Source organism: Borostomias antarcticus (genome assembly GCF_949987555.1).
Source record: "Borostomias antarcticus genome assembly, chromosome: 6".
NCBI classification, from domain to species: Eukaryota; Metazoa; Chordata; class Actinopteri; order Stomiiformes; family Stomiidae; genus Borostomias; species Borostomias antarcticus.
The window spans coordinates 4,930,765-4,953,264 of record NC_140239.1 but is presented as its reverse complement, the minus strand read 5'-3'; the positions used below and the strand labels follow the sequence as shown (position 1 = coordinate 4,953,264).

General features: G+C 46.5%; 2 protein-coding genes across 3 annotated transcripts in view; one reads left to right on the top strand and one right to left on the bottom strand.

Moving 5' to 3' along the window:
* slc1a3a (solute carrier family 1 member 3a) overlaps positions 1–8,838 on the bottom strand; it is a 14,516-nt gene extending 5,678 nt beyond the window's left edge. Inside the window, exons 1-3 of the mRNA XM_084439949.1 lie at positions 8,699–8,838; positions 7,647–7,937; positions 6,645–6,782 (exon numbers count right to left, since the gene is read on the bottom strand). Of these exons, the coding sequence (XP_084296075.1) occupies positions 6,645–6,782; positions 7,647–7,827 (319 nt within the window). The 5' untranslated portion in view covers positions 7,828–7,937; positions 8,699–8,838. The remainder of the gene's footprint in view (positions 1–6,644; positions 6,783–7,646; positions 7,938–8,698) is intronic.
* Positions 8,839–21,408: 12,570 nt separating this feature from the next.
* The window catches only part of lmbrd2a (LMBR1 domain containing 2a), an 11,106-nt gene continuing 10,014 nt past the window's right edge, over positions 21,409–22,500 (top strand). For both annotated transcript variants that reach the window (XM_084439216.1, XM_084439217.1), the window contains exons 1-3: positions 21,409–21,485; positions 22,087–22,315; positions 22,453–22,500. The exon at positions 22,453–22,500 is cut by the window's right edge and continues 62 nt beyond it. In XM_084439216.1, coding sequence (XP_084295342.1) covers positions 22,142–22,315; positions 22,453–22,500 — 222 coding nt within the window. In that variant the 5' untranslated portion in view covers positions 21,409–21,485; positions 22,087–22,141. The remainder of the gene's footprint in view (positions 21,486–22,086; positions 22,316–22,452) is intronic.

The window sequence follows — 22,500 nt, the reverse complement described above, 5'->3', positions numbered from 1 at the left end:
TCATTGATCAGACAAACAAGAAAACAACCCAACCATCAAATGTGAATTGAATAGCACAATTCCCAAAGGCCCAAAGCCCATTGAGTTACAGGTGAGTAACAAGGCATGACAATGATGTTGATGTTGAACCTGTGTAATAGGCGGTGTTTCTCTGTGAGGTCCCCTCCTACAGTGACCTTACTGTACTTGTGAAAGGTGTTGTTGTGAGTGTCTGGGCAGCATAAAAAGATCTGTCTGTGCCGTCAGACTAACCAGGATGACAATAGGACAGACCACAGAGGTGGGAACCTGATCTCCTGGGAACCCTACATCCTGGAGGTCGGGGGGGGGGGGGGGGGGGGGGGGGGAATGCCTACTGTACTCTCTCTGACCTGGATACACACTCACAGAGATGCCTTCTGTTCAAACATTCAAAGTTCACACCGTACAGAAAATGAAAGTCACGCAATGCTTGCAAAGGCATGGAGTCAATTGTTAGATCAGGCCGCAGCTAGCGATTAACGAATGAAATGGGATTGGGCCGGACTGTAACGCTCTTACACATGAGCTCAGTGTCCTTGTTTGAAGTGCACTTGTCCTTGTTTGAAGTGCACTTCATCCAAAGAGGACTCAGCGGGACTCAAATGTGACCTCTGGGGGTCGTCCATATGTTATTACATCCCCTCCCTTTCTACTCAGTCTCTCTGACAGCAGTCATACAGAAGCATGATATAAAAGTTGGTGTTATAAAAGAGAGTTGGTCATTTGAGGGCGGGGGGAGCGACTTTGACAATACGCTCGCTTCAACAGCCGTAACGTTACGGGGGTGTATTTTCAAAGCGTCAGCCGCCACGGTGCGTTTTATGCCTATTCAGGGCAGCACAAGCGAGGGCAGCTTTTGTGCGGACGAGATGTATGTGTTCCTTTCAGAGGTGCACCGCGTGCCCCCTGTATGGCCCCCCGGCCCCCTTGTCTCAACTCACCCCCGGTCCTCTTCTCTCCCCCTTACCTCCCTCCCCGGCCCCGCCCTCCTCCCCAACACAACCCCCCACCCCCCCTCCTCGTCCTCTATACACACTGATGTTATTGCCTCAATCCCCCCCTCTCTCTTTTTCTCTTTCGCCCTCCTCTCCTCTCATCCTTTTCTGACAGCCCTGGGAAAACTTGTTGACTCGGTCGGCCACAAACGACTCTCCCCCGTCGTCCCGGCAACGGAGAACGCAGCCTCCACAATTCCATCCTCAGCCGGAGAGATTGACTCTCTCGTTTCGGGGGAGTGTGCGCCACACAAAACCTCTTCGGAGACGGGGGGGTTTGACACCGGGACGACCGCGGTCGCCAGGGGGGGTCCACATTTATGGCGATCAAAATTCACGGCCGTCCAGTACAATGGCTCCTCAGTTCCCTCACCGGTCAATATGGTGGTCGTAAGCCCCGAGGAGGTCTCCGACTCCGGTCGTCAGTCCTGACAGACTGACCTGGGACATGGGCACTATGCCAGGCAACACTGTGACTTGATGGGCCCCTATAGAAGTATACAGATCTAAAACCTACAGTATCAACAAACTATCAGCAGCAACTCTGTTGAGGTTAGGTTAGGTTAGGTTAGGTTAGGTTAGGTTAGGTTAGGTTCGGCTAGGTTAGGTTAGGTTAGGTTAGGTTAGGTTAGGTTCGGCTAGGCTAGGCTAGGCTAGGTTAGGTTAGGTTAGGTTAGGTTAGGTTAGGTTCGGCTAGGCTAGGCTAGGCTAGGTTAGGTTAGGTTAGGTTGGTTTAGATTAGGTTAGGCTAGGCTAGGTTAGGGTAGGGTAGGGTAGGGTAGGTTAGGTTAGGTTAGGGTAGGTTAGGTTAGATTAGATTAGGTTAGGTTAGGATAGGATAGGATAGGATAGGTTAGGTTAGGCTAGGCTAGGCTAGGGTAGGGTAGGTTAGGTTAGGTTAGGATAGGATAGGTTAGGCTAGGCTAGGCTAGGTTAGGTTAAGGCTAGGCTAGGCTAGGCTAGGTTAGCCTATTCTATTCTATGATCTCAGCTATTACCTAAGTGGTCAAACAGGAGCTTTGATCACGCCTGCCTAACATAGTTTGAGTGTACATGTCACACACGCCCGCACCTAGCCCTTCTCAGTCCTGAAATTATTTTTCTGAGATAGTCTTCTTCTGTGGTGGTGGTGGTCTCTTTGAAGCTTCAAAGAGACCGCCACCACCACAGAAGAAGACTACCTTGGAAAAATAAATTCACTTGGACAGAACGCATCTAAATAAGTTATGTAATGGTAGTGCCGAGGCTTCAAAACCCAGCATTTGTTTAAATAGACCCTTTTGCTTAGGTAAGTGAAGTTTCATGTTTATCTGACACAAATATGAGCGCCTGAAAAGGTCTAGCCCGCACCTACAGTATCCTCCTCTGGGACTCCAGGTCAGAGGCCCTGCTTCACCTGGAAATAACAACTCAAACAAACTGATCAAACACTCAACACATTCTATACGCCCATACTAACACTTGAATAAACATACTTGTGCTTCAACCTAGTGGGATTGACATTGAGACATACAGTGACAAGCAATGTGATTCCACATTCTGTCCAAAGTAGTGAGAGTTTGCCAGTCAATTACTGTTTTTTACCAAAGGGGCTGCAGCCAGCGCGTTCATATGAACCGTGGTTCAATCACAAGCCCCCCCCCTCCCTCACCCTCCCTCTCCAGCCACAAACCACATCTCTCCTCTGACCCCGCCTCCCTCTCCAACCACAAACCTCGCAAGCCCCTTTCTCCCGGTCCCTCTCATCTCTGTCTGTGCCTTCCCTCTCCCCTCTCCCCCCTCCACTCTTGTCTGGAAATGAAATGCCTGGAAGCAATATTGGTTAGGAAGACGGAGCCAACATAGTTTCTTTATGTGGTGAGTGGAGGAAGGAGAGAGGGAGGGAGGGAGGGAGGGGAAAAAGAGAGAAACAGTCCTCCTACGTTCACTTGTGTCTGTATTGCCATGTTGCACTCTACATATTTACCGTAATATAGAACAAGGTATCGCCAGTTAACCGAATGCATAGTTAACCGGACTTCAACAAGTCCCTGAACTTTCAGAGAGGTTCACTTCAAAAGATCTCAGTAGTCACTTGTAATTTGATATATTTGCTACCACGTTTGCTTGAGGCAATGAACAATGTTGTAGAGGCAATTCACTTTGCATCCCGCCAGCGTATCAGAATCTGTATGACCTCATTTGTCCCACTGATCCATGATATAACCATGGGATCGATGTCATCATCTGACCAGGGAGCAGTTATCACGAGATGAGGAGGGCTCACCATAGTTGGATGTAAAACAGAACCTCGGTAGTTTGATAAGCTGTGATGTGTCTGACAGCTCCAGCACAGACATGCTTGTCTATGGGGAAACCCAATTGAGGCTGTAGCTAATAATTTTTAAAAAATACTAGGTCCTCAGAAAACAAAAGTATTTTTTATAACATCAGCATTCTAGTTATGGGCTAACTCAGTTCTAGTCGTGGGCTAACTCAGTTCTAGTCGTGGGCTAACTCAATTCTAGTCGTGGGCTAACTCAATTCTAGTCGTGGGCTAACTCAATTCTAGTCGTGGGCTAACTCAATTCTAGTCGTGGGCTAACTCAATTCTAGTCATGGGCTAACTCTCAAACTGATTAAAACGTTTCGTTTTGAATTCCGATTGGTTCCTCCTCCCACCCTTTTTTTGATGTCAGATGATGAGTTAAAGACTGAGTAGTCATCAGGACAAACCTCCCCTCCCTCTCTTTCTCTCAGAGTGTGAAATGCTTTAGGAGAAACAGATTTCCAAAGACCTTCCAAAGAAGCTTCTTTTCATGTGTTCAGTGAAAGGCTTCTTTGTCCTCCAGGGGGTGGAGCCAGAGCCACCATGACCTTCGACCCCACTCTACTCTGACAGTCGAGAGTTCCTATTGGCTAGCCGTGACCACACTGGAGCAGCATCGCCTCATCAAATCACAGCTGGGCTGAATTAATACATTTTCCTTAGCTAACTACGGCTTGTGTATGTCTTGTGTTACTGACCAGACAGTAGTTACAGTAATAGCAGTAGTAGCTGCAATAGTGTAATGGTGTAGTAAGACGTCATGACTGAGTTCTATGCCAGGGATACAGGAAGGCACCGGTTACGATGGTCTCCGTGACCCAACCCTAATCTACCACCACAGCAAGCAGCTCATTGGTCCTTGTCCTGTGCGGGAGTCTGACCAGTCGACCCGTCTGTTTACATTCCTACGGGCTGTAATACATTCAAACGCACAAACACGGTACGCCACACATATCCGCTGAGGCAGCACATGCTACACTTTTGGACTGCTAGCCCCTCCAACCGGAGAAAAAATCCATGTAGTTGATTTGTTTTGGATCTCTAGAAGACTTGTTAGGAGGCTGAAATAGGACAAACAGCAGGCCCGTGTAATCTTGCATAAGAATGTTGTGGTCTGAGAATAGTGCCCTTTGTTGCGGCCGCATGTTGTGGTCATGTGAGACTCAACTCTCTCAGAGGAGAGAGCTAGTCTGATGTCCAACAGCGCCAACAAAGACGGTTGTTATCCAGTGCCTCAACGGGATTGGCCGAGCTCACTCACACCAGCCAATCTGACTGGATACAACTCCCACATGACCCGCCTACTTTCTCCTCAACATGAACATATACAGGATTGATCCGCAGCCCACTAGCTATAGACAGTGTAGATCTCAACGTATGAGCTTTGAATAAGCAAGACGGCAAAGAGACATAGAGAGAGGGGAATGTTTTCCATGCTGCTTACACCTATCCTATCACACCAGGTCACAAAGAGTCTCTGAGATTATAGTTCTGTAGGCCTTAGACTTTCCTCCGCGTCATAGTCGATCAATACAAAATGTACTGTCTGTGTCATCTCAACTGATGGAAACTGTGTAGACAAGGATCATTATTTTGGGTCAACCGTGCGTAGACTAAGAATCATCGTGCTAATGAGCTTAGCTAGGCGCCAGCTGGATAGATAAGTATGAATAACAATTCTTTATCTGCTTGTTGTTGGTTGTTCTGACTTGGCCTACTAAGGTTGCTATGCAACGCCATCTGTATAAGAATGCCTGTTTGCTCTGAATGATGGAGACTCGCTGCTGCATCTCTGCCTGAGTGCACTGAGGGTCGCCGGTCTTTTCTTTGAAATCGAGAGTTTAACATGTTTTTGAAAGATTTTTCAAGGTGCCCACCCACATCCATTGAATGACCAAAACGGTGGTAGAGCAATTATCAGACTTTCTCAAAAGTGCTAGTTTTGTCAACATTTTGAATGTGTGTGAATCTGAACCATTGTATATGATCATAAGTAACCTTAAAACAGGGCTAAACATGCATTTTCCCTTTACTACTCCTTTAAAGTCTTGGCTGATTAATCTCACTCTTAGGTACAGGATTATAACATGTTGACGTGTGCAGTGGTAAATATCCATGACGTTGCAGTGTTGTCTTTAGAGGAAGTCATCCAGGTTTGATCCAAGGGGTTTCATTTATTTTACCTTTTACATTTTTATGAATTATCCAAAGTGACTTATAGTATAATAGTATAATAAGTACATTTGTCAGGATTAAGTGAATTGGCTGTACATCCCAGTCGTTGTCAATAAAGCCTTCTATGAGACCAAGTGACACCAATAGTCCATTTCACTCTGGGGCCTGGAGCCAGCTGTGCCAAGGGCCGAGGTCCAAGGATAGAGGGGCGGGGGATGACGATGTCACCCTTTTTTAAACTCACTGATAGCGTGATCCCTATTTTGTTTTCTGTTTTCATAGCTGGCTTTTAACAGACGGAACAGCTGCTTAACAGCTGGTTGCTATGGTCACACTATACAGGAAGTTCCGCGCATATTCCCGGAAGCTGAAACGATGGGTTCGAAATATCGTGGTTAGAGAAGGTAACGTCAGCGATGTCCTCGTTTAACAGGGGTGGGGGGTCCAGAACCACTGCCGGACCCAAAAAAACACAAACAGAGGCTAGCTAAACAAACAACTGCTCCCTCTCTCCTCCTGGAAGTGCATAGTAAATAAATGAGACTACCGTCAGACACAAAACATGGTAAATAGGTCGACTTGACACTTGATAAGCCTTGTCTGATCGAAAATGACGCACAGACCCCCCCCCCCGTTAGTACAGAGTGAGTGGTTTGATGAACAAGTCCACCCACTGCATACAGCACACTGATGACAGGGCAGGAGTTGCCATTTGCCTCCTCGCAATGCGGCTGGAGACCAGCAGGGGCAGCGGCAGCACCCGCCGAGTTCTCATCATGAAGGTACTGTATATGCGGGATTCGAACCCACAACCTCTCTGTTCAGTTCACTGGTACACTCTGTGTTGCGGTTTCTGTCCTCATACCTGTGATGAGGCTGGAGACCAGCAGGGGCAGCGCCAGCACTCGCCGAGTTCTCCTTACGAAGATATATGCGGGATTCGAACCCACAACCTCGCTATTCAGTTCACTGGTACACTCTGTGTTGCGGTTTCTGTCCTCATACCTGTGATGAGGCTGGAGACCAGCAGGGGCAGCGCCAGCACTCGCCGAGTTCTCCTTACGAAGGTATATGCGGGATTCGAACCCACAACCTCGCTATTCAGTTCACTGGTACACTCTGTGTTGCGGTTTCTGTCCTCATACCTGTGATGAGGCTGGAGACCAGTAGGGGCAGCACCAGCATCTGGAGCATCCTCATCAACAGCTCCCCGGGGAAGGAGAAGTACTTCACCTCGCGGTACGTCATCTTGTATGGACGCAGGGCGAAGCCCATCAGAATGCCTGGAACACATTCACACACGGAGTCACATGGGGGAACAGTAACACCAGTCCTGGAACAAAACCGCTAACTTCTACTATCTTAAGATTCTTTACTAACTAACCAACTGTCTATCATAACCAGTACTATCATATGCCCTCCTCAGAAGTTCTTCTACAGGTAGGATGGTTTGGAAATGTAATCAGCCAGCTGTAGGATCCACCAACCCTCCCTTAGCCATACGCCCTAACACATCTGTTATCTTTGTATCATATTACTGGAGACTAACAGCAGGTGTTTGGCCGTGCCCTCTAACTCTAAACAGTGGTTGTCATCTCCTGGACCTATAATCAGAGTTAATACTAAGATGAAACACTTTGCCATCTCCATGACTGTGCATAATGTTTCCCAACAGGAGTTCTGTGTGTGCTGCTACGTCAAACGGAAGCCCAGGTGGCTGGATTTAGGATGTGGGGGAGTGAACTATACATTAACTGCCCCTTTGTTCTGGGTGTAACTCTATCAGGGGCAGATGTGAGGGAGCAGGGTGGGAAAAGCTCTCATCCTGCTGGGGGAGGTCAAAGGTTAATGGCTAAGGGTCAGGGGGCCAGCGTAAGGTCAGGGTAGGGTCGGTGTGCCAAGTCCAATCCGAAGTTGCGCCGTTTCTTTCTTCGTTGAGCGTGCGTGACGTACATTTTTAAAAGGCAAGAGGAGAAAAACGAGATCGACGGCGGAAACCTCAAACGCATACGCTCTCTCTCTCTCGCGCGCGCTCTCTCTCTCTCTCTCTATCTCTCTCTATCTCTATCTCTCTCTATCTCTCTGTCTCTCTCTCTCTCTCTCTCTCTCTCTCTCTCTACAGCTCACACTTTATCTCTCTCTCTCACCGAGAATGACTGCCGCCACGGTAAAGATGACGAAGGCGTTCTTGCGGAAGCAGCCTTGCATGTCGTCCCTGGTGATGCTCGCCACCTTCTTTTTGGCCAGTAAGGAGCGACTCTGGATCCCATCCCTGAGCTGCAGGACACGGCTCCGCGCCTGGGGGTTCTCCCCGTTACCCTGGGTCATCTTTTACGGTTCCGATGGAGCCTCGCCGGGGAGCCGCACAGGTTCTAGGTTCTAGATCCGGGTGGTAAAAGCTACCGGTTCTTCGCTCTGTCCTGAGGGGCTGACGCTGTCTGGAGGGGGGGGGGGGAGGGAGGGAGGAGGAGAGAGGAGAGTAATTAGAGAAATACAATAGGAGAGTGAACTGCTAAAACAAATTATCAAAAGGAGATCTGGATGATTCAAATTAAATTTCACTCTGGTCAGAAAGATCAACAGAAATCAACAGAAAGATGTTTGGGTTACAATAATATTTTTGAACAGTATAGTTTGACTGTCTAGTCTTCTATCATGACAAAAACAAACTAGCAACTGTTGCAACTCAGAAGTCAGGGACAGCAGCAGGGAAGGGAAGAACAACTTGTTCCGAATAACATAATTCAATACTTTTCATGGAAGGACAACTATTTCATGGAAAAACCTATTCCAAGAAAGCTCTCAATAAGCAATGACAACACTTCAGCCTCAACTATCCGATTGGATTTTGATACAGTGCGGGATGTATTAATCTAGAAACTTTTGCTAAATATGAAATTATTAATCCCAAACCACGAAAAGACAAACGTGTGCTTATCCAGTGCCAACTCTTCAATCCAGCCCAATTGGCTGTATACCCTGGAGGTCCACACAGCAGTTTCTCAGTAATGTTTACTAGTTGTGCATGCATGTGTCCACATGACCGGCTGTATCTATATGATATCAGCACGTAGAGCCCACGTAGAGCACACATATTCCACACACACTCACACACACACACACACTCACACACTCACTACACACACACACACACACACACACAAATATGAAAAAAAGTGAAAAGAACCTGGCACTGTACCTTTAAGCTTTAGGACTTTAAACGTTCCTAGAAAGTGATTTCTTTGTGTTTCCTGTAATATTCTGGTTAAATCCTCAACCAATCACAGAGTTACGGGAGCTCTTTAAGTGGCTGGTGCGACCAGCTCTGGAGAAGAGAGTAGAGGAGGGAGAGAGCAGAGAGAGAGAAAGAGAGAGAGAGAGAGAGAGAGAGAGAGAGAGAGAGGAAAGAGAGGGAATGAAAAAGCCAGTGAGAGAATGGGGGTGGCGCATGGTGGAAAAAAAAAAAACTCTCACACTGTGGGTTGGCTGAGGAGGAGAGGGAGGGGAGGAAGGGGAGGGAGGGGAGGGAGGGGGGAATAAAGGGGTAAAGTAGAGGGGGAACCTTCCTTTCAGAACAACGGGGCTTGAGGAAGAATGAGCTGGCCAAGCAGGAGAATAGATCTTGTTTTTCTCTCTCTCTCTCTCTGTCTCTCTCTCTCTCTCTCTCTCTGCCTTTCAACTGGTGTTCACGCTTCACAAGCTCAGCATGATTAGAGATTCCTGTGGAGAATTGGCCAACAAAGTAAACCAAATAATGGGGGTACATCCATCACAAAATATGGAAGCAGTTTATCCCTCTAATAGACGCTCCCCTTTCCCAATCATAACTCAGACAAACTCTGAACTATTTTAGGTGTTCCACTCATCCTGTGATTTTCAAAGCTCAATTTTTTGACAAATAATCAGTCTAAACAAACAAAACAAATATTGACCATCCTGCTGACGGAGCAGGGTGACTTTGGGCAACTTTGAGCTGTGAGAGGAACAGGCTGATTGAACACTCCGTGATCAGTTTAGCACAGGAAACAGTGAGCAGCTCCAAAAATGTGCAAACCTACTGTAGCAGTAGCTACTTATAATAACTGCCCTTTATAAGCCTTTATAAACAATTAGTAGATAATTAATGAGTGGTTTGTAAATAGTTATAAATGGTGCGTGAGTGATTAGTCACTGAGTCACTCAGAGTCACTGAGAACTGATATTCATCCACTAGAGAGACATTGGCATTTACACATGGTTTACAAATGGCTTCTACTGGAGAGTTCTTATGAAGTATTTATTAACTATTTTGGCGAGAATTGAGAAAATATTTATTTAACAGAAAGTGTTTTTCAGAGGGGGAACTTATTTCATGGCAACCAAGGTTTGGGCGATGACCAAGCAAAATAAAACATTTACGCGGAGCAGCAGAGTGTGGTGGTGTTCAGGTTTAGAGAAACATGTGATCTGGATCTGTGTTGAGCAGGGAAGTGACCGCTTCTAAATTAGAGGGGATTGAGAGAGACCTCTGTGTGACTCATGCAGCTGTGTGTGTCTGTCCCACAATTCACCTGGGTTTGTCTGGAAGGACACTGGAATGATAACAAGAGAACGGTTCCAAACGTGACCGTATTGCTTCCTGTTTATGCTGTTTTTACACATATTTCATCTCCTTCATCTCCTCTCCTCTCCTCTCCTCTCCTCTCCTGTCACAGCCGTCTCATCCTGGGGTATTTAGGGGGTAGTTAGGGGGTAGTTAGAGGAGCTGCAGTCACATCAGAGCAGAGATCATTAGCAGAAGACAGACCGCCGGTGAGAGTTGCAGAGAGGACAGTGTCAGTGTTGTAGGGTAGTGACCCTCTCCTGGGTCTGAGTTACTCTGGATGAGTCCTGTCTCTGGATGAGTTCTGTCTCTGGATGAGTCCTGTCTCTGGATAAGTTCTGTCTCTGGATGAGTTCTGTCTCTGGATGAGTCCTGTCTCTGGATGAGTCCTGGCATCATCTACTGTGCTCCCATAGGAAATAGGAAAAAAGGGGCGGGCCAAAACTATATATAATCAGTACAGGAAGAGGTACGTTGGACTTCTTGTTATCACTTGTCCTTACAATATCTTATCAGCACTAATCAATTCGATTGATTGATTACTTTATTGATCCGAGAAGGAGGAAATTAAAATAGTCAGTATCACATAAAATACAAAAAATACACACAAAAAAACACTTACGAAGTGCAAAATACACACACACACACACAGACATTTACATTCCCAAATCGCATTCCTCTGGGGCATGGTGATCTCATCACCATTTATGATGAGGCCAACCAGAGCAGAGTCAGCATATTTTTGAAGAAAGCAGCCATCGTCGTTGCACCTATACTTGGCTGTATATAGAGAGAATAAGAAGGGCCCTAAGACAGTTCCCTGTTGGGCCCCAGTTTTAGTGAACAGGATGTCAGAGGTCCTGCTGTTATGTCTGACATATTGTGGCCTGTCAATGAGATAGTCCATCAGCAACTCTATGGTTGCACTATGGAGGTTACAGTTAATCAATTTGGAGGCCAGCAGATGGGGATGCATTGTATTAAATGCACTTGAAAAGTCAAAGAAGGTAATACGAATATAGCTAGATGCCTTCTCAAGATGATTATATATACGGTGAAGCATGTACAGTAGTGCATCAACAACCCCTAGTGCTTTCCTATATGTGAACTGGAGGGGGTCCTGATAGGGGTGGACCTGCAAAGATAGAGGCTCTAGTATAGTCCTCTCAAAACATTTCATGACCTGAGAAGTCAATGCTATCGGTCTCAGGTCATCTCAGCTCTTGGACACGCCCCTTTTTCTTCTTAGGGACAGGTATAATACAGGAGGTGTTCCATATCATAGGTAGTCTGGATGTTACAAGTGATCTTGGCACAGGAAGTAAAAGAGAGAAAATATAATGAAACATAACACACAGCTGATCCGCACAAGTTCTTAGAACACCATCAGGACCTGTTGCTTTTAATTCTCTTCAACTGATGGAGAACTTGGTCAACTGTGATGGTGATGGGAGGGAGTGAGCTATCACTGCCTCTCTGCTCTAGGGATAAGGTGACCTGAGCCTGTTCCCTAGAGAGGTCATGCTGGTCAAATCTGGCAAAGAAAGAGTTGACCTCATTGGGAGTGACCCCCTCCTCCCATAGGCCCTCTCTGGTGACACCACAGCCAGTTATAACCTTCAGACTACCCCACACAGCCTTACTGTTCTGACCCTGTACCTTGTCTTCTATCTTCTGGTTATACACCCGTTCTGCCTGTCTGATAACACATTTCAGGTCTTTCTGACCAGCTTTAATGCTTTCCCTTTCTCCACTGGCAAAAGCAACCTTTTTCCTGTTAATAAAAACCTTCACCTCCTCAGTCACCCAAGGTTTGTTGTTTGAAAAACATTTGACAGTTTTACAGGGAATATCTTTCTCATAACAAAGGTTAATATAGTCAGTCATTCTACAGAACGCATCACTGTCCCCAAAGAAAATAGACCGGTCAGTACAATCAAGCTCCCCTTTGTAGTTTGTGGGTGCGATACATAACTGTCCTTAATATTACAATAAAACGTTCGGTCATTCCTGGTGGAGCAGGTGACACATTCCTCATTCCAGTTCCTAGCTATGCAACTAGACATGATAAGGTTCCCGATCTGGCAATTTACAATCCGTAGTCTAGCAGCCTATCAAATTGATCTTCATCTACTTATTCCATCCAATCATGGATGACCGTGCCGGGGCCGGGCTGGGGGGCCTGGGGCTCGGAGCCAGGAAGTTAGGACCTGGGGCCAAGAAGCTCCATGTTTGAAACATACCATAATTGTCACAGCAAAGACAATAATTGTCACCGGAAGGTCCAAATAACCACAGTAACTGTTTCTAGCCTGATACTATTTACTTACCATGCCGTGCCATTCGGCCTAAAAGAGTTCATTGTGTTGAAATCAAAAGTATTTTGGGATCCCAGAGGAGAGTCTTGTCCAACAGTCCTCCATAGAAGAGAGCCAATGACATACACACACACACACACACACACACACACACACACACACACACACACACGCACATGTACACACACACACACCTTCAAACAAATAAACACACATTTGCTTTTCCCATCAGAAGAAGTGTGTGATTCTCGCCCTCTCCATGGCGACCCTGGGCACAGATGAGACAGCTGTACCAACAAACTAACAGGCCCATCAGTCCTTTAAACACTGGCCCATCAGTACTCAGAACACAGGGCCAGCGGGAGGTCAGGTCTGCCAGAGACATCACATACAAATCTCTGAAGAGAAGAACTGAGAGACAGGTCTTGGCCTGGCTCTGCATGGATTAGTGGTCTGGATCTGGTTCTGGGTTAGTGGTTTGGATCTGGTTCTGGGTTAGTGGTTTGGATCTGGTTCCATGTATGGGTCTGGTTAGATGGTTTGGATCTGGTTCCAGGCATGGGTCTGTCTGTCTGGATGGATAGATAGATACCGCTACGCTCCGCTACCTCGGGGCGACTGGCTGCCCCGTCACTCCGAGGCCCCTGCAGTCGATCGACACGGTCACGGCTCTTCTCTGTCCTGGCCCCACAGTGGTGGAATGAACTGTCCACTGACGTCAGGACAGCAGAGTCGCTGCCCATCTTTCGTCGCAAGCTCAAAACTCATCTCTTCAAGAAGTACTAGAACGATCCTCCCTCTTAAGCACCTATTGTATTTTAGATTGCTATTCTTGCACTTTGCCTTCAGCACTAGATTGTGCTTAGTCACTTGTTTTAGAAAGGAGGTGCACTTGTGAGTTCTGGCAAGTAGTAGTACATTCCTACGTTAAATGCAACTTTTGTTAGTCGCTTTGGATAAAAGCTTCAGCTAAATGACTGTAATGTAATAGACAGACAGACAGACAGACAGACAGACAGACAGACAGACAGACAGACAGACAGACAGACAGATAGATAGATAGATAGATAGATAGATAGATAGATAGATAGATAGATAGATAGATAGATAGATAGATAGATAGATAGATATATAGATAGATAGATAGATAGATAGATTTACTGAGCTCAAGGGAAGGCCTGGAAGAGCATGCAGTGATGAGTTCTAAACCCTTCAGAGTGATGAATCTTAATGCACTATGATGGATAAGGTCAAGGGACTTCAGGGTAGTGGCTGAGGCATGTATGTACAGGGTGTCACCATAGTCAAGAATTGGCAGGATATTTGTCTGTATAATCCTTTTCCTACTCTCCTGGGTGAAACAGGATTTGTTTATACTGTATATAAAAATACGATTTTAGGTTTAATTTTGATTCTTAAATTAGTGATATGGTGCCAGAAGGATAGATAGTCTAGCCAGATGGCTAAATACTTATTCTTGCACACATTTTATTCCCATGTTTTGTAGAGTGGTGAGATGCGCCAGTGCTCTTGATGGAGAAGATCATGAATTTAGTTTTACTGGCATTTAGAACCCGTTTCAGATTTGCTAACAGATGTTGAATGGAATTGAAAGCTGATTGAAGCAGCAGTAGGGCTTCGCTGATAGTGGGCGCTGACGTATCAAGTACTGTGTCATCAGCATAGAAACAAGCAGTACAGTTGGAAAGATTAGAAGCAATATCGTTGATCGTCAATGGTAAGGGACCAAGAATAGATCTTGAGGGACTCCTTTCTTTAGGGTCAGAAAGGGAGATTTAAACTCATCTACTAATACAGCTTGTGTTCTATTTGATAGGTAATCCTGAAACGAGTTGCATGCATTTGCATCTAAGCATATTTCTGCCAGTCTGTTTAGTAAGAAAGCGATCAACTGTATCGAAAGCTTTAGAGAGGTCAATGTTTGGGTCTGGTTCTGTTTAGGTATGGGTCTGGGTTAGTGGTTTGGACCTGGTTCCGGGTATGGGTCTGGGTCTGCCAGTGTGGTCAACTCTAGGCAGAGGCTCTTCATCTTTCTAGTCTCTCGGTGCCACAAGGCTGATGTGGTGTCTGTTAAACAGATTACAGCAGGAATGTGGAACCGAGTGGATTCTTGTTTTTCTGTCTCGTATCTGATCATCATCCTCGTCGTGTGAACCCAGACCTATTGTTTGAGCCAGTCGTGAGAACCTGGGGGTGTCACGGTCGATCAGGAGTGTAACAAGACTGTTATTTACCACATGGATCAATATATCCGGCTTGACAAAATGTGCTGCTTCTTCTCCCTCTTTGATATTTGGCATTTTGTCCTGCTCTATTGACGTGTTTTTCCTCATATCTCATGTCTCTGTATCATTGCGGATGGAGGGAATGAGGAGAACAGAGAGAAGAAGAGAGGAAAGCAATAGGAGAGCAAGAGAGAGGAGGGAAAGATGGGTCTCTACAGGACCCTTATGTTCCAATTCCAGCCTTTCGAAACTCGCTTCATGATGTCATCGACCGCTCAATCAACCGCCCACCCTGCGGTGTACAGTCACAAAAGGCTCCTCGACTGTAGCAGGCCGCCAAAGTGAAGTACCCCCAACGCACCCCAGCCCCGTTTGCCCCCTTGCCCCTCCCCAATCCCTCAGTGCTTGGTGCCTGTGTACTATACCAGCCCACACCCTGTCCTGGTTCTGCCTGGGTGTAAATCTATCCTTGTCTTTGTGGAACTCTCTCCCTTGCTGTAGTTGGGCTGGGGGGGGGGGGGCAGCTACAGGGACTGGAGAGGACTGGAGGGGGGGGGGGGGGGGGTAATGGGAGTGTCTGGTCCCTGGAGGGGGGGTGTATCCTGGCCAGGTTATGGGATCCCAGCTCTACAGTGGCCCTACAGGGACAAACAGAACTGTGGCTGCTTTGTCCCCCAGCGCCATTGTGCCCTGGGTTTCCCATGGATCGAATGATCCCATTTCAAACCCGGGTCGTCCCCTGGCAGCCCTCTTGTCTAGGGCCCTGCTGGGGCAGCGGGCCGGCTGGCTGGTTGTTCTCACAGCTGAATGGACCCAGCCCCACCGGATCAGAAGCACCACAGCTGGACTGAATGGAGAGGGGCAGAGACAGGGATGGTCTGGGAATTTGAACAACAGCACGTCACTGTTGCAGGAATACCTGGTGTATAGTAGAAATGTAGAAGTACAGTATGTTTGGTCTAATGGCTCCTCGTGGCTCCTGGAGAGGCCCCCTGCCATCCTCGTGTCCAGCCCCATCCCCATATGTGTTGCCAGCTGTCCCTATCAAGTCAACCCCCCCCCCCCCAGCAACCCCGCCCCTTTACTCTTGGCTCTTATCTCCAAACTTCTGCTTAGCGGCTAGACCTAGTTCACTCGCCTGTCTGCTAAGTGCTTATTGTGCTTTGTTATATGATTCACTTAAACATCCTATTATGGACTACAGAGATAGTTAACACATAATGGCCTACAGTACCATACCATAGGCAACATCTCTTTAACTATCTAGCCTACTCTACTGATAGTCATGTCTATGCCTTCTATTTAGTGAGCCAACTCGTGCTTCATACATCTTGGCTGCATTACAATGCATCCCTGTATTGAACCAAAAGGTCCACATAGCCATTTGGTCCACAAAGCCATTTGGTTCATGTTAATCATTTCATCAGGACCAACTTCAGTCCTCTGGATGTTCTCTGGGACAGTGTCATTCTCTCCAAATACCGGCAGAGAACAAAATCAGTCACCCATTTAGTTTTCATCATCATCATTAGCTATGATCATTATAATTATATTTTTTCCTGGCCTTTCAAAAAGTCCCAGGCTAGGCTTATATGTGATGTGAAACATGATTCATGCTCTTTATTTTATATTTTGTAGGCTACAATGTATGAATTGGAACTATCAAGAAGTCTCGCCTTGACTCATAAACAGATTATCAGATTAGCTTTAGTAGGCATAGCTTCTTTTTTGGTAATATTAGATTGAGGTAAAATGATTAACACTTGTTACATTAAGACTAATATAATATAATATCAAGAACATCCTGGAAGCTGTGGATCCGTAGAGGGGATCCACACAAAATATTGGTTAGCTGTATGTACTGTATATCTATATATATATAGACATCTGCCATTAATGAAGCGATCTGTAAACTCTAGTAGAGCCCTTTCTCTCATGAGTGAAATCTGACACCGCTACACTGTGCTGTAGGCCTGCCTGGATTCGTTGGTCCCTTCCCTCTCAATCACTCCCCTGCCTGCGCATGCAGAGTCAGTGAGAGGAAGCAGTCAACAAAGGCCCAATCCCAATACTCCCCCTTGGCCCTAGCCCCTAGTTTTGGAGTGCCCTCGACTAGGTAGCGCCCCTTCAAAACGGAGGGGGTAGGGGTTGAAATCTTTACCTAAGAAATGGGACACCACTCGCTACGTCTTCAATCGGAATTTTATTAGTTGCCTGATTTTCTGTGGAGTCCCTGGGATGTTACAGTGTGATTACTATTATTATATTGACAAATGTGACAAAATTTCAGGACAGAACAAGACAGATTAATCAATTGAACAGCCTGCTTGTCATGTTTACACATCTTCTGTTAACGTTAGTCCTGCCCATAGAAATGCACGGATATCAGATGAGCAGGAAAGTGCAGAAAAAAATGCTGCTGGATTATTTTTCGGACTTCACGAACGGGACATGGAATCAACTGCCACTCAAAAATCGTTGTTGTTTCTGAAATGCGTGTCATAATGATCCAATGTCAAGCTCCTTTGCATCTACATTAAACGAAGTTATCCCACAGATTTTTACAGTTTATGAATGATTATTTGCGAAGATATCGGGCTTCTTTCCCATGTTTTTTCACGGCACCGGCAGCTATGTTTCATGTCACTGCCTCGGTTCGCAAAGCATTGTGGGAGTTTTCATCTACCCCTCGGTTTCAAGTCAGCATCTGAAGACCCTCGATTTTAAGGGGTGTTTGAACGTCCACTACCCCTCGATATGCCGCCTAGCCCTAGAAGCTGAAAGGAATGGGACACACTACTCTACGCGGGAATACACAAAATGTAGGGGTAGGGCCTAGGGCTAATTTAGGGGGGGGGTATTGGGTTTTTCCCACCAACAAAGTGTGTTACAATAGGGCAAACGCATTCCTCGGGCTGTCGGGCTCTGCCCATCAGCCAAAAAGAAGCCTGGTACTGCTCATCCTCATCTCCGCTAGCCCATGTATGGCTGAGCCAGCTCCTGTCCCACTGGACCTGCTGTGTAGAGGAGGTGGTTGCGCCAAGGGGAGTCACCAGAAACCCATCCTCGGCCATTGTTAACGACATGTTTAATGTTACCTCCTTCAGAGGGAGGAAGTATCACAGCATATCTTTTATCCCCTACACGTTAAACTGTATTGTCCCAGAGACAATCGACATCAGAAGCCCATCAGGATAAAGGACTAAGGCTTGACATGATGACAAGAGGTGAATCTGGAGTGAGACCAACAGGGAGTGGTCTGAGAGACTTGACAGGGTACGAGTTCCAGCTATTATAACAGCATGTATCCCAGTACTCATCATTACTGGGTGGGTCAGTATAGGACCTGGAGTCATGACCTCATGGAAACAGAGGAGGGTAACAAACAAAGATCTTTTGCCAACTTTCTGGCTTCAGTGCCAATATGTAGGCTACTCTAGCATTAGACCTATGGCTTGGGTTAGGGCTTGGGCTAGGGAGCATCATAGGATGTGATGTATACAGTGGAGATCAGGCCATCAGGCCTATAATTACCTTACAGGTTAACTACAATCAGCAGCGCCCTACACAGCAACCTGACACTGGTCTTCTGGACATCACTTGTTGAGAGACTTTCTTCAAAGATTCAAACTGACTTTTGAGCTGTGACTAGCGGCTCTATAGCTCGCTCCGTCGGTCGGTCGGTCCACAAAAATGCACACCAGTACCTTAGCCTACAGCTCCTTACCGCCCACACCACAGCTGTTACTAATCCACCGACTAGACAAGAGCAGATTCAGCCACCAGATTTTGAATATTGTAGCTCGCTCTGTCGGTTGGTCGGTCGGTTGGTCCCGTCGGCCCACAATGTGATCTGGTTGCACATGCGCATATGTGGTCACAGCTACTGCGAATTTGCGCTTGTTTGGGTGTTATGTATTTTGTCCTATTAAATCTCGAATCACTCAAAATGTTTGAACTAAAACACATTGTATATTCAGACTAGATTAATTGATGTACTTTTTTTTAATAGCCTACACAATACCCATTAACTGGGTGCAATGTTCTAAATACAGACCAACATGTTGGCACTATGGTCGCCACCTGGTGGTCATTCATCATGACTAATTAATCTCATTCACACCAAAGGATCAGAAGTCAAACGGCAATCCTAACTTCTGCCTCCAACAGTCAACTAGGCCTGCCTACCAGCTCTACTGTAAGTCTAAAAATTGAACTTGGCACCACGAATTCGAACAGTTTCTCATAGGAAGAATGACAAACTACTTAGACTACTTCTTATTTTCTATAATATCTCCAAATATTCTAAAACAGTTTAAATGGTGGCTGGTGTGAACCCAGCATTAGGGAAGAGTATTTATAGTTTATCTCGTGCCAGAATAGAACGTCCACATTTTACCACCTTTTTTGAGCTGAAATGAACAGTTCTCCAGTTGTGCCTGACCCAGGTCAATTAGCCCAGTGTGTCTGGCTAGTAATTTACGACAATCTATATGTACTCATCTCCCACACATACCAAAGACTACATAAGTGAGTCAGGTGCCACCTTTAGTTCCCTTCGCACTCACATAAGAATTGTAGCAAAACCCATAATTAATAACAAACTACTTATTAAAACCACACCCATTTTTGCATTTCTTTAATCACAAACTTCAAATAATAATCATCAAACCTCTACAATTATAAAACCTTCAAACAAAATCTTACAGCTGGGTAAACTTAATCCAAGTTCCCCAAAGTATTTGTCAGTATTTGCCAGTATTTTCAGTGTTTGCCCAGGTCTGTTCTATAAATAGTAGGCTAATCCCTGTGGTAGAGAGAGCAGCCTCCCCAGGAGATGAGAGATCAGGATGGAGTAGCAGATGGCCTCATAATCTGTCCAGAGAGAGACGGACGAGGGAGAGAGAGAACTGACAAACACCTGTACCAATACTTCTACTTCAGGCAGGTCTGGCAGACTGTGATTGGAGCACTAAGGCAAATTAACTGACTTGATTCCTAAACAGTGCTTAATGCTTATTGTTATTTTGTCAAAATTCTCTTTTGCAGTTTGCGAACCACTGTACAGTACTCCGGTCAGCCATGGACATGGAGGATGTACTGGAGGATTGGCCCGAGTCTCTGGAGATCTTCGGGTCCGTTTGGTTGGGCCTCCTGGGTGGCCCTGAGTCCACGGACGACTGGAGCGTGTGTCTGAACCTGCTGGAGCAGCTCTGCCTGGACCTGTTTGGACACGTGGACGTCCTGCTGGAGGACAGGGCGGTTTGTTTCGACCTCCTGGGGTCACTGAGCTGGGAGGAACCCTACGCCTGGATGTTCTCCAACTGCTGATCCAGAGGTGTAGGAAGTAATGGTAAATGGACTGCACTTATATAGCACTTTTATCCACTTTGATGCTTTACAATGGCCTCTCATTCACCCATTCACACACACATTCACACTCCATTGACAGCAGCTGCCATGCACGGTTCTAGCCTGCTCATTGGGAGCAATTTGGGGTTCAGTGTCTTGCCCAAGGACACTTTGAGGCGGGATTCGAACCACCGACCCTACAATCACTGGACGACCCGATCTACCACTGAGCCACAGCCACCCCCATGTTGGTACCTGACCCTTTCCTAATTTAAAACGGTACAACTGCAGCACAGAATCAGAACCAGAACCAGAACCAGTTTATTACCATGGTAGTTTACACATACTAGGACTTTGTTTAGGTTGTTGGTGCAGACACCGATGGAGACAGCATGAGACAGGGTGCAGGACAGGACGGGACTGTGCAAAGACAGGACAGTGCAAATATAAGACAGGACAGTGTGCATCAGACTGACAGCAGTCAATACACACCTCTTCAGTCTCCTCTACTCTACTGATCTGATCGACTCTGAATGGGATCTGTGTTGCTGTGAATGTGGTTGTGGTTGGATCAGATGGAGGCTTGTTTCTAGGGGAGAGATTTGCTGTAAGCTAATTAAGGAGAGGTATACAGTAGTGTACAGTACAGCCAGGAGAGATCCCTCGATAACTTGATTTTTGTTTTTTTTCGTCCCGCTTCATCCTAGAGTCGCCTTTCAAGACCAGCAGACCTGGAAGCAGAATACAGTATCCAGGCAGGCCGCACACACCCGACACACCACCCTGAGGAGCACATAGCCAGCCAATCAGGTCGTGAAAACAACACCCAAGCAGCCAGTCGTGCGCCTGAGAAAGGAATAACCAGCCAGTGGGAAAGTGTCCCATGATGTGACTGCTCTGCTCTGATCTGATCTGCTCTGATCTGGAGGCCTGATTTGATTGAGGCTACTAAATTACATTCCTCCGGATTCTGACATCAATGTCGTCGAGGAAAGTGGCAGTTGGACACAGATGGGGTCTTTGCCGTCCACAGGCGGACATTGTAAGATCACAGGACTGGAGTGGGAGACACTGAGGTTCCACAAGTTTGGCTGTTTTGGTGTCTCACTTGTTTGGGATGTGTAGGACTAATGGATGGATATGTTTTTCAGATGATTACTGAAATATTGTACCTTTTTGTGGAAGAATGTAATTCTAATAAAGCACTGTGTGTGAAACAAAACAAATAACCTGCTTGATATTGCTGACTCTGAGTTTGAGATGGGTTTCACTTTAACTATTCATTCAAAGGGATTGTTCTTGGGAACATTCACGACTAGCCTACATTTCCCGGCATGCCAAGGCAGCCGACAGGGGCCGCCTGCGCAGTGTGGTTACGCAAGTGTTTCAAAGGTTGTGTACACGGTTCCACGTTTTGGGAACGGAATGTTATTACACGTCAAAGGAGAGACACGCTGAGGGAAAATAGACTGGGCAATCCTTTCAGAGGTAACTCGAATTTGTTCTACTCACAGTGGCTCCATTGTGACAAATATAGGCTCTTCAGCTCAGTTTTAAGTATAAATCTGACAATAAATCGTAATTACAGGATGTGCACACAAGGACTATACTGTATAATTGGTGCTGTTCTGCGCCGCAGAAACAATATTACTCAAACGATGTGATCAAAATATACTGTAAATGTCTCTTATCCAATTTGACTATAATTCAGCTTTATGGCGCTTGACTGCGGTCTCGCTCTCTCGTATCCAGTGTCAGTTTTTAAATGGCTTTTATTTGGCAGTTTTTGACGAGCCAATAAAGCCTTTCTAGAATGCGAATTCCCCCTCTCTCGTGGGCTGTCTCTCTCTCTCTCTCTCTCTCTCTCTCTCTCTCTCTCTCTCTGACATGAGTGTAACAGTCAGAGTGGAGACCCTGGTGGTGTTTTTTTTCTTCGGTGTTGTCAGTGTGTTTGTCCAGCCTTAATAATGGTCCAGCTGTGAACGTGAGCTGGGACAGCTCTGGGTGTGGAGATCCGGGTGTTTTGACTTTCTCTCCCCCTCCCTCTCCCATCCCTCCCTCTCTCCCTCCCTGCCCTCCCTCCCTGCAGCGTAGCCGGTGTGATCAGCGGGCGTCGTCGTGGTCATGCCCCTGTAGCCGCGAGGATGAGTGGGGCGGCCCTGGGCGCGGAGATCGTGGTGGTCTTCCTCCTGGCTCTCTTCCTGCTGCACCGCTACGGAAACTTCCGGAAGCAACAGCGCATGGTCCTGTTTGGGACGCTGCTCTCCTGGTACCTCTGCTTCCTCATCGTCTTCATCCTGCCCCTCGACGTCAGCACGGTAAAAGTCTGCACGCACTTCGGTCTACGCTGGTGTTCAAGCCTTTGTGTGTGTGTGTGTGTGTGTGTGTGTGTGTGTGTGTGTGTGTGTGTGTGTGTGTGTGTGTGTGTGTGATTATGTTATTCTCTTGTTTCCAGACCATTTACAACCAGTGTAAGATCGACAACGACCGACCCCCGGCCGTA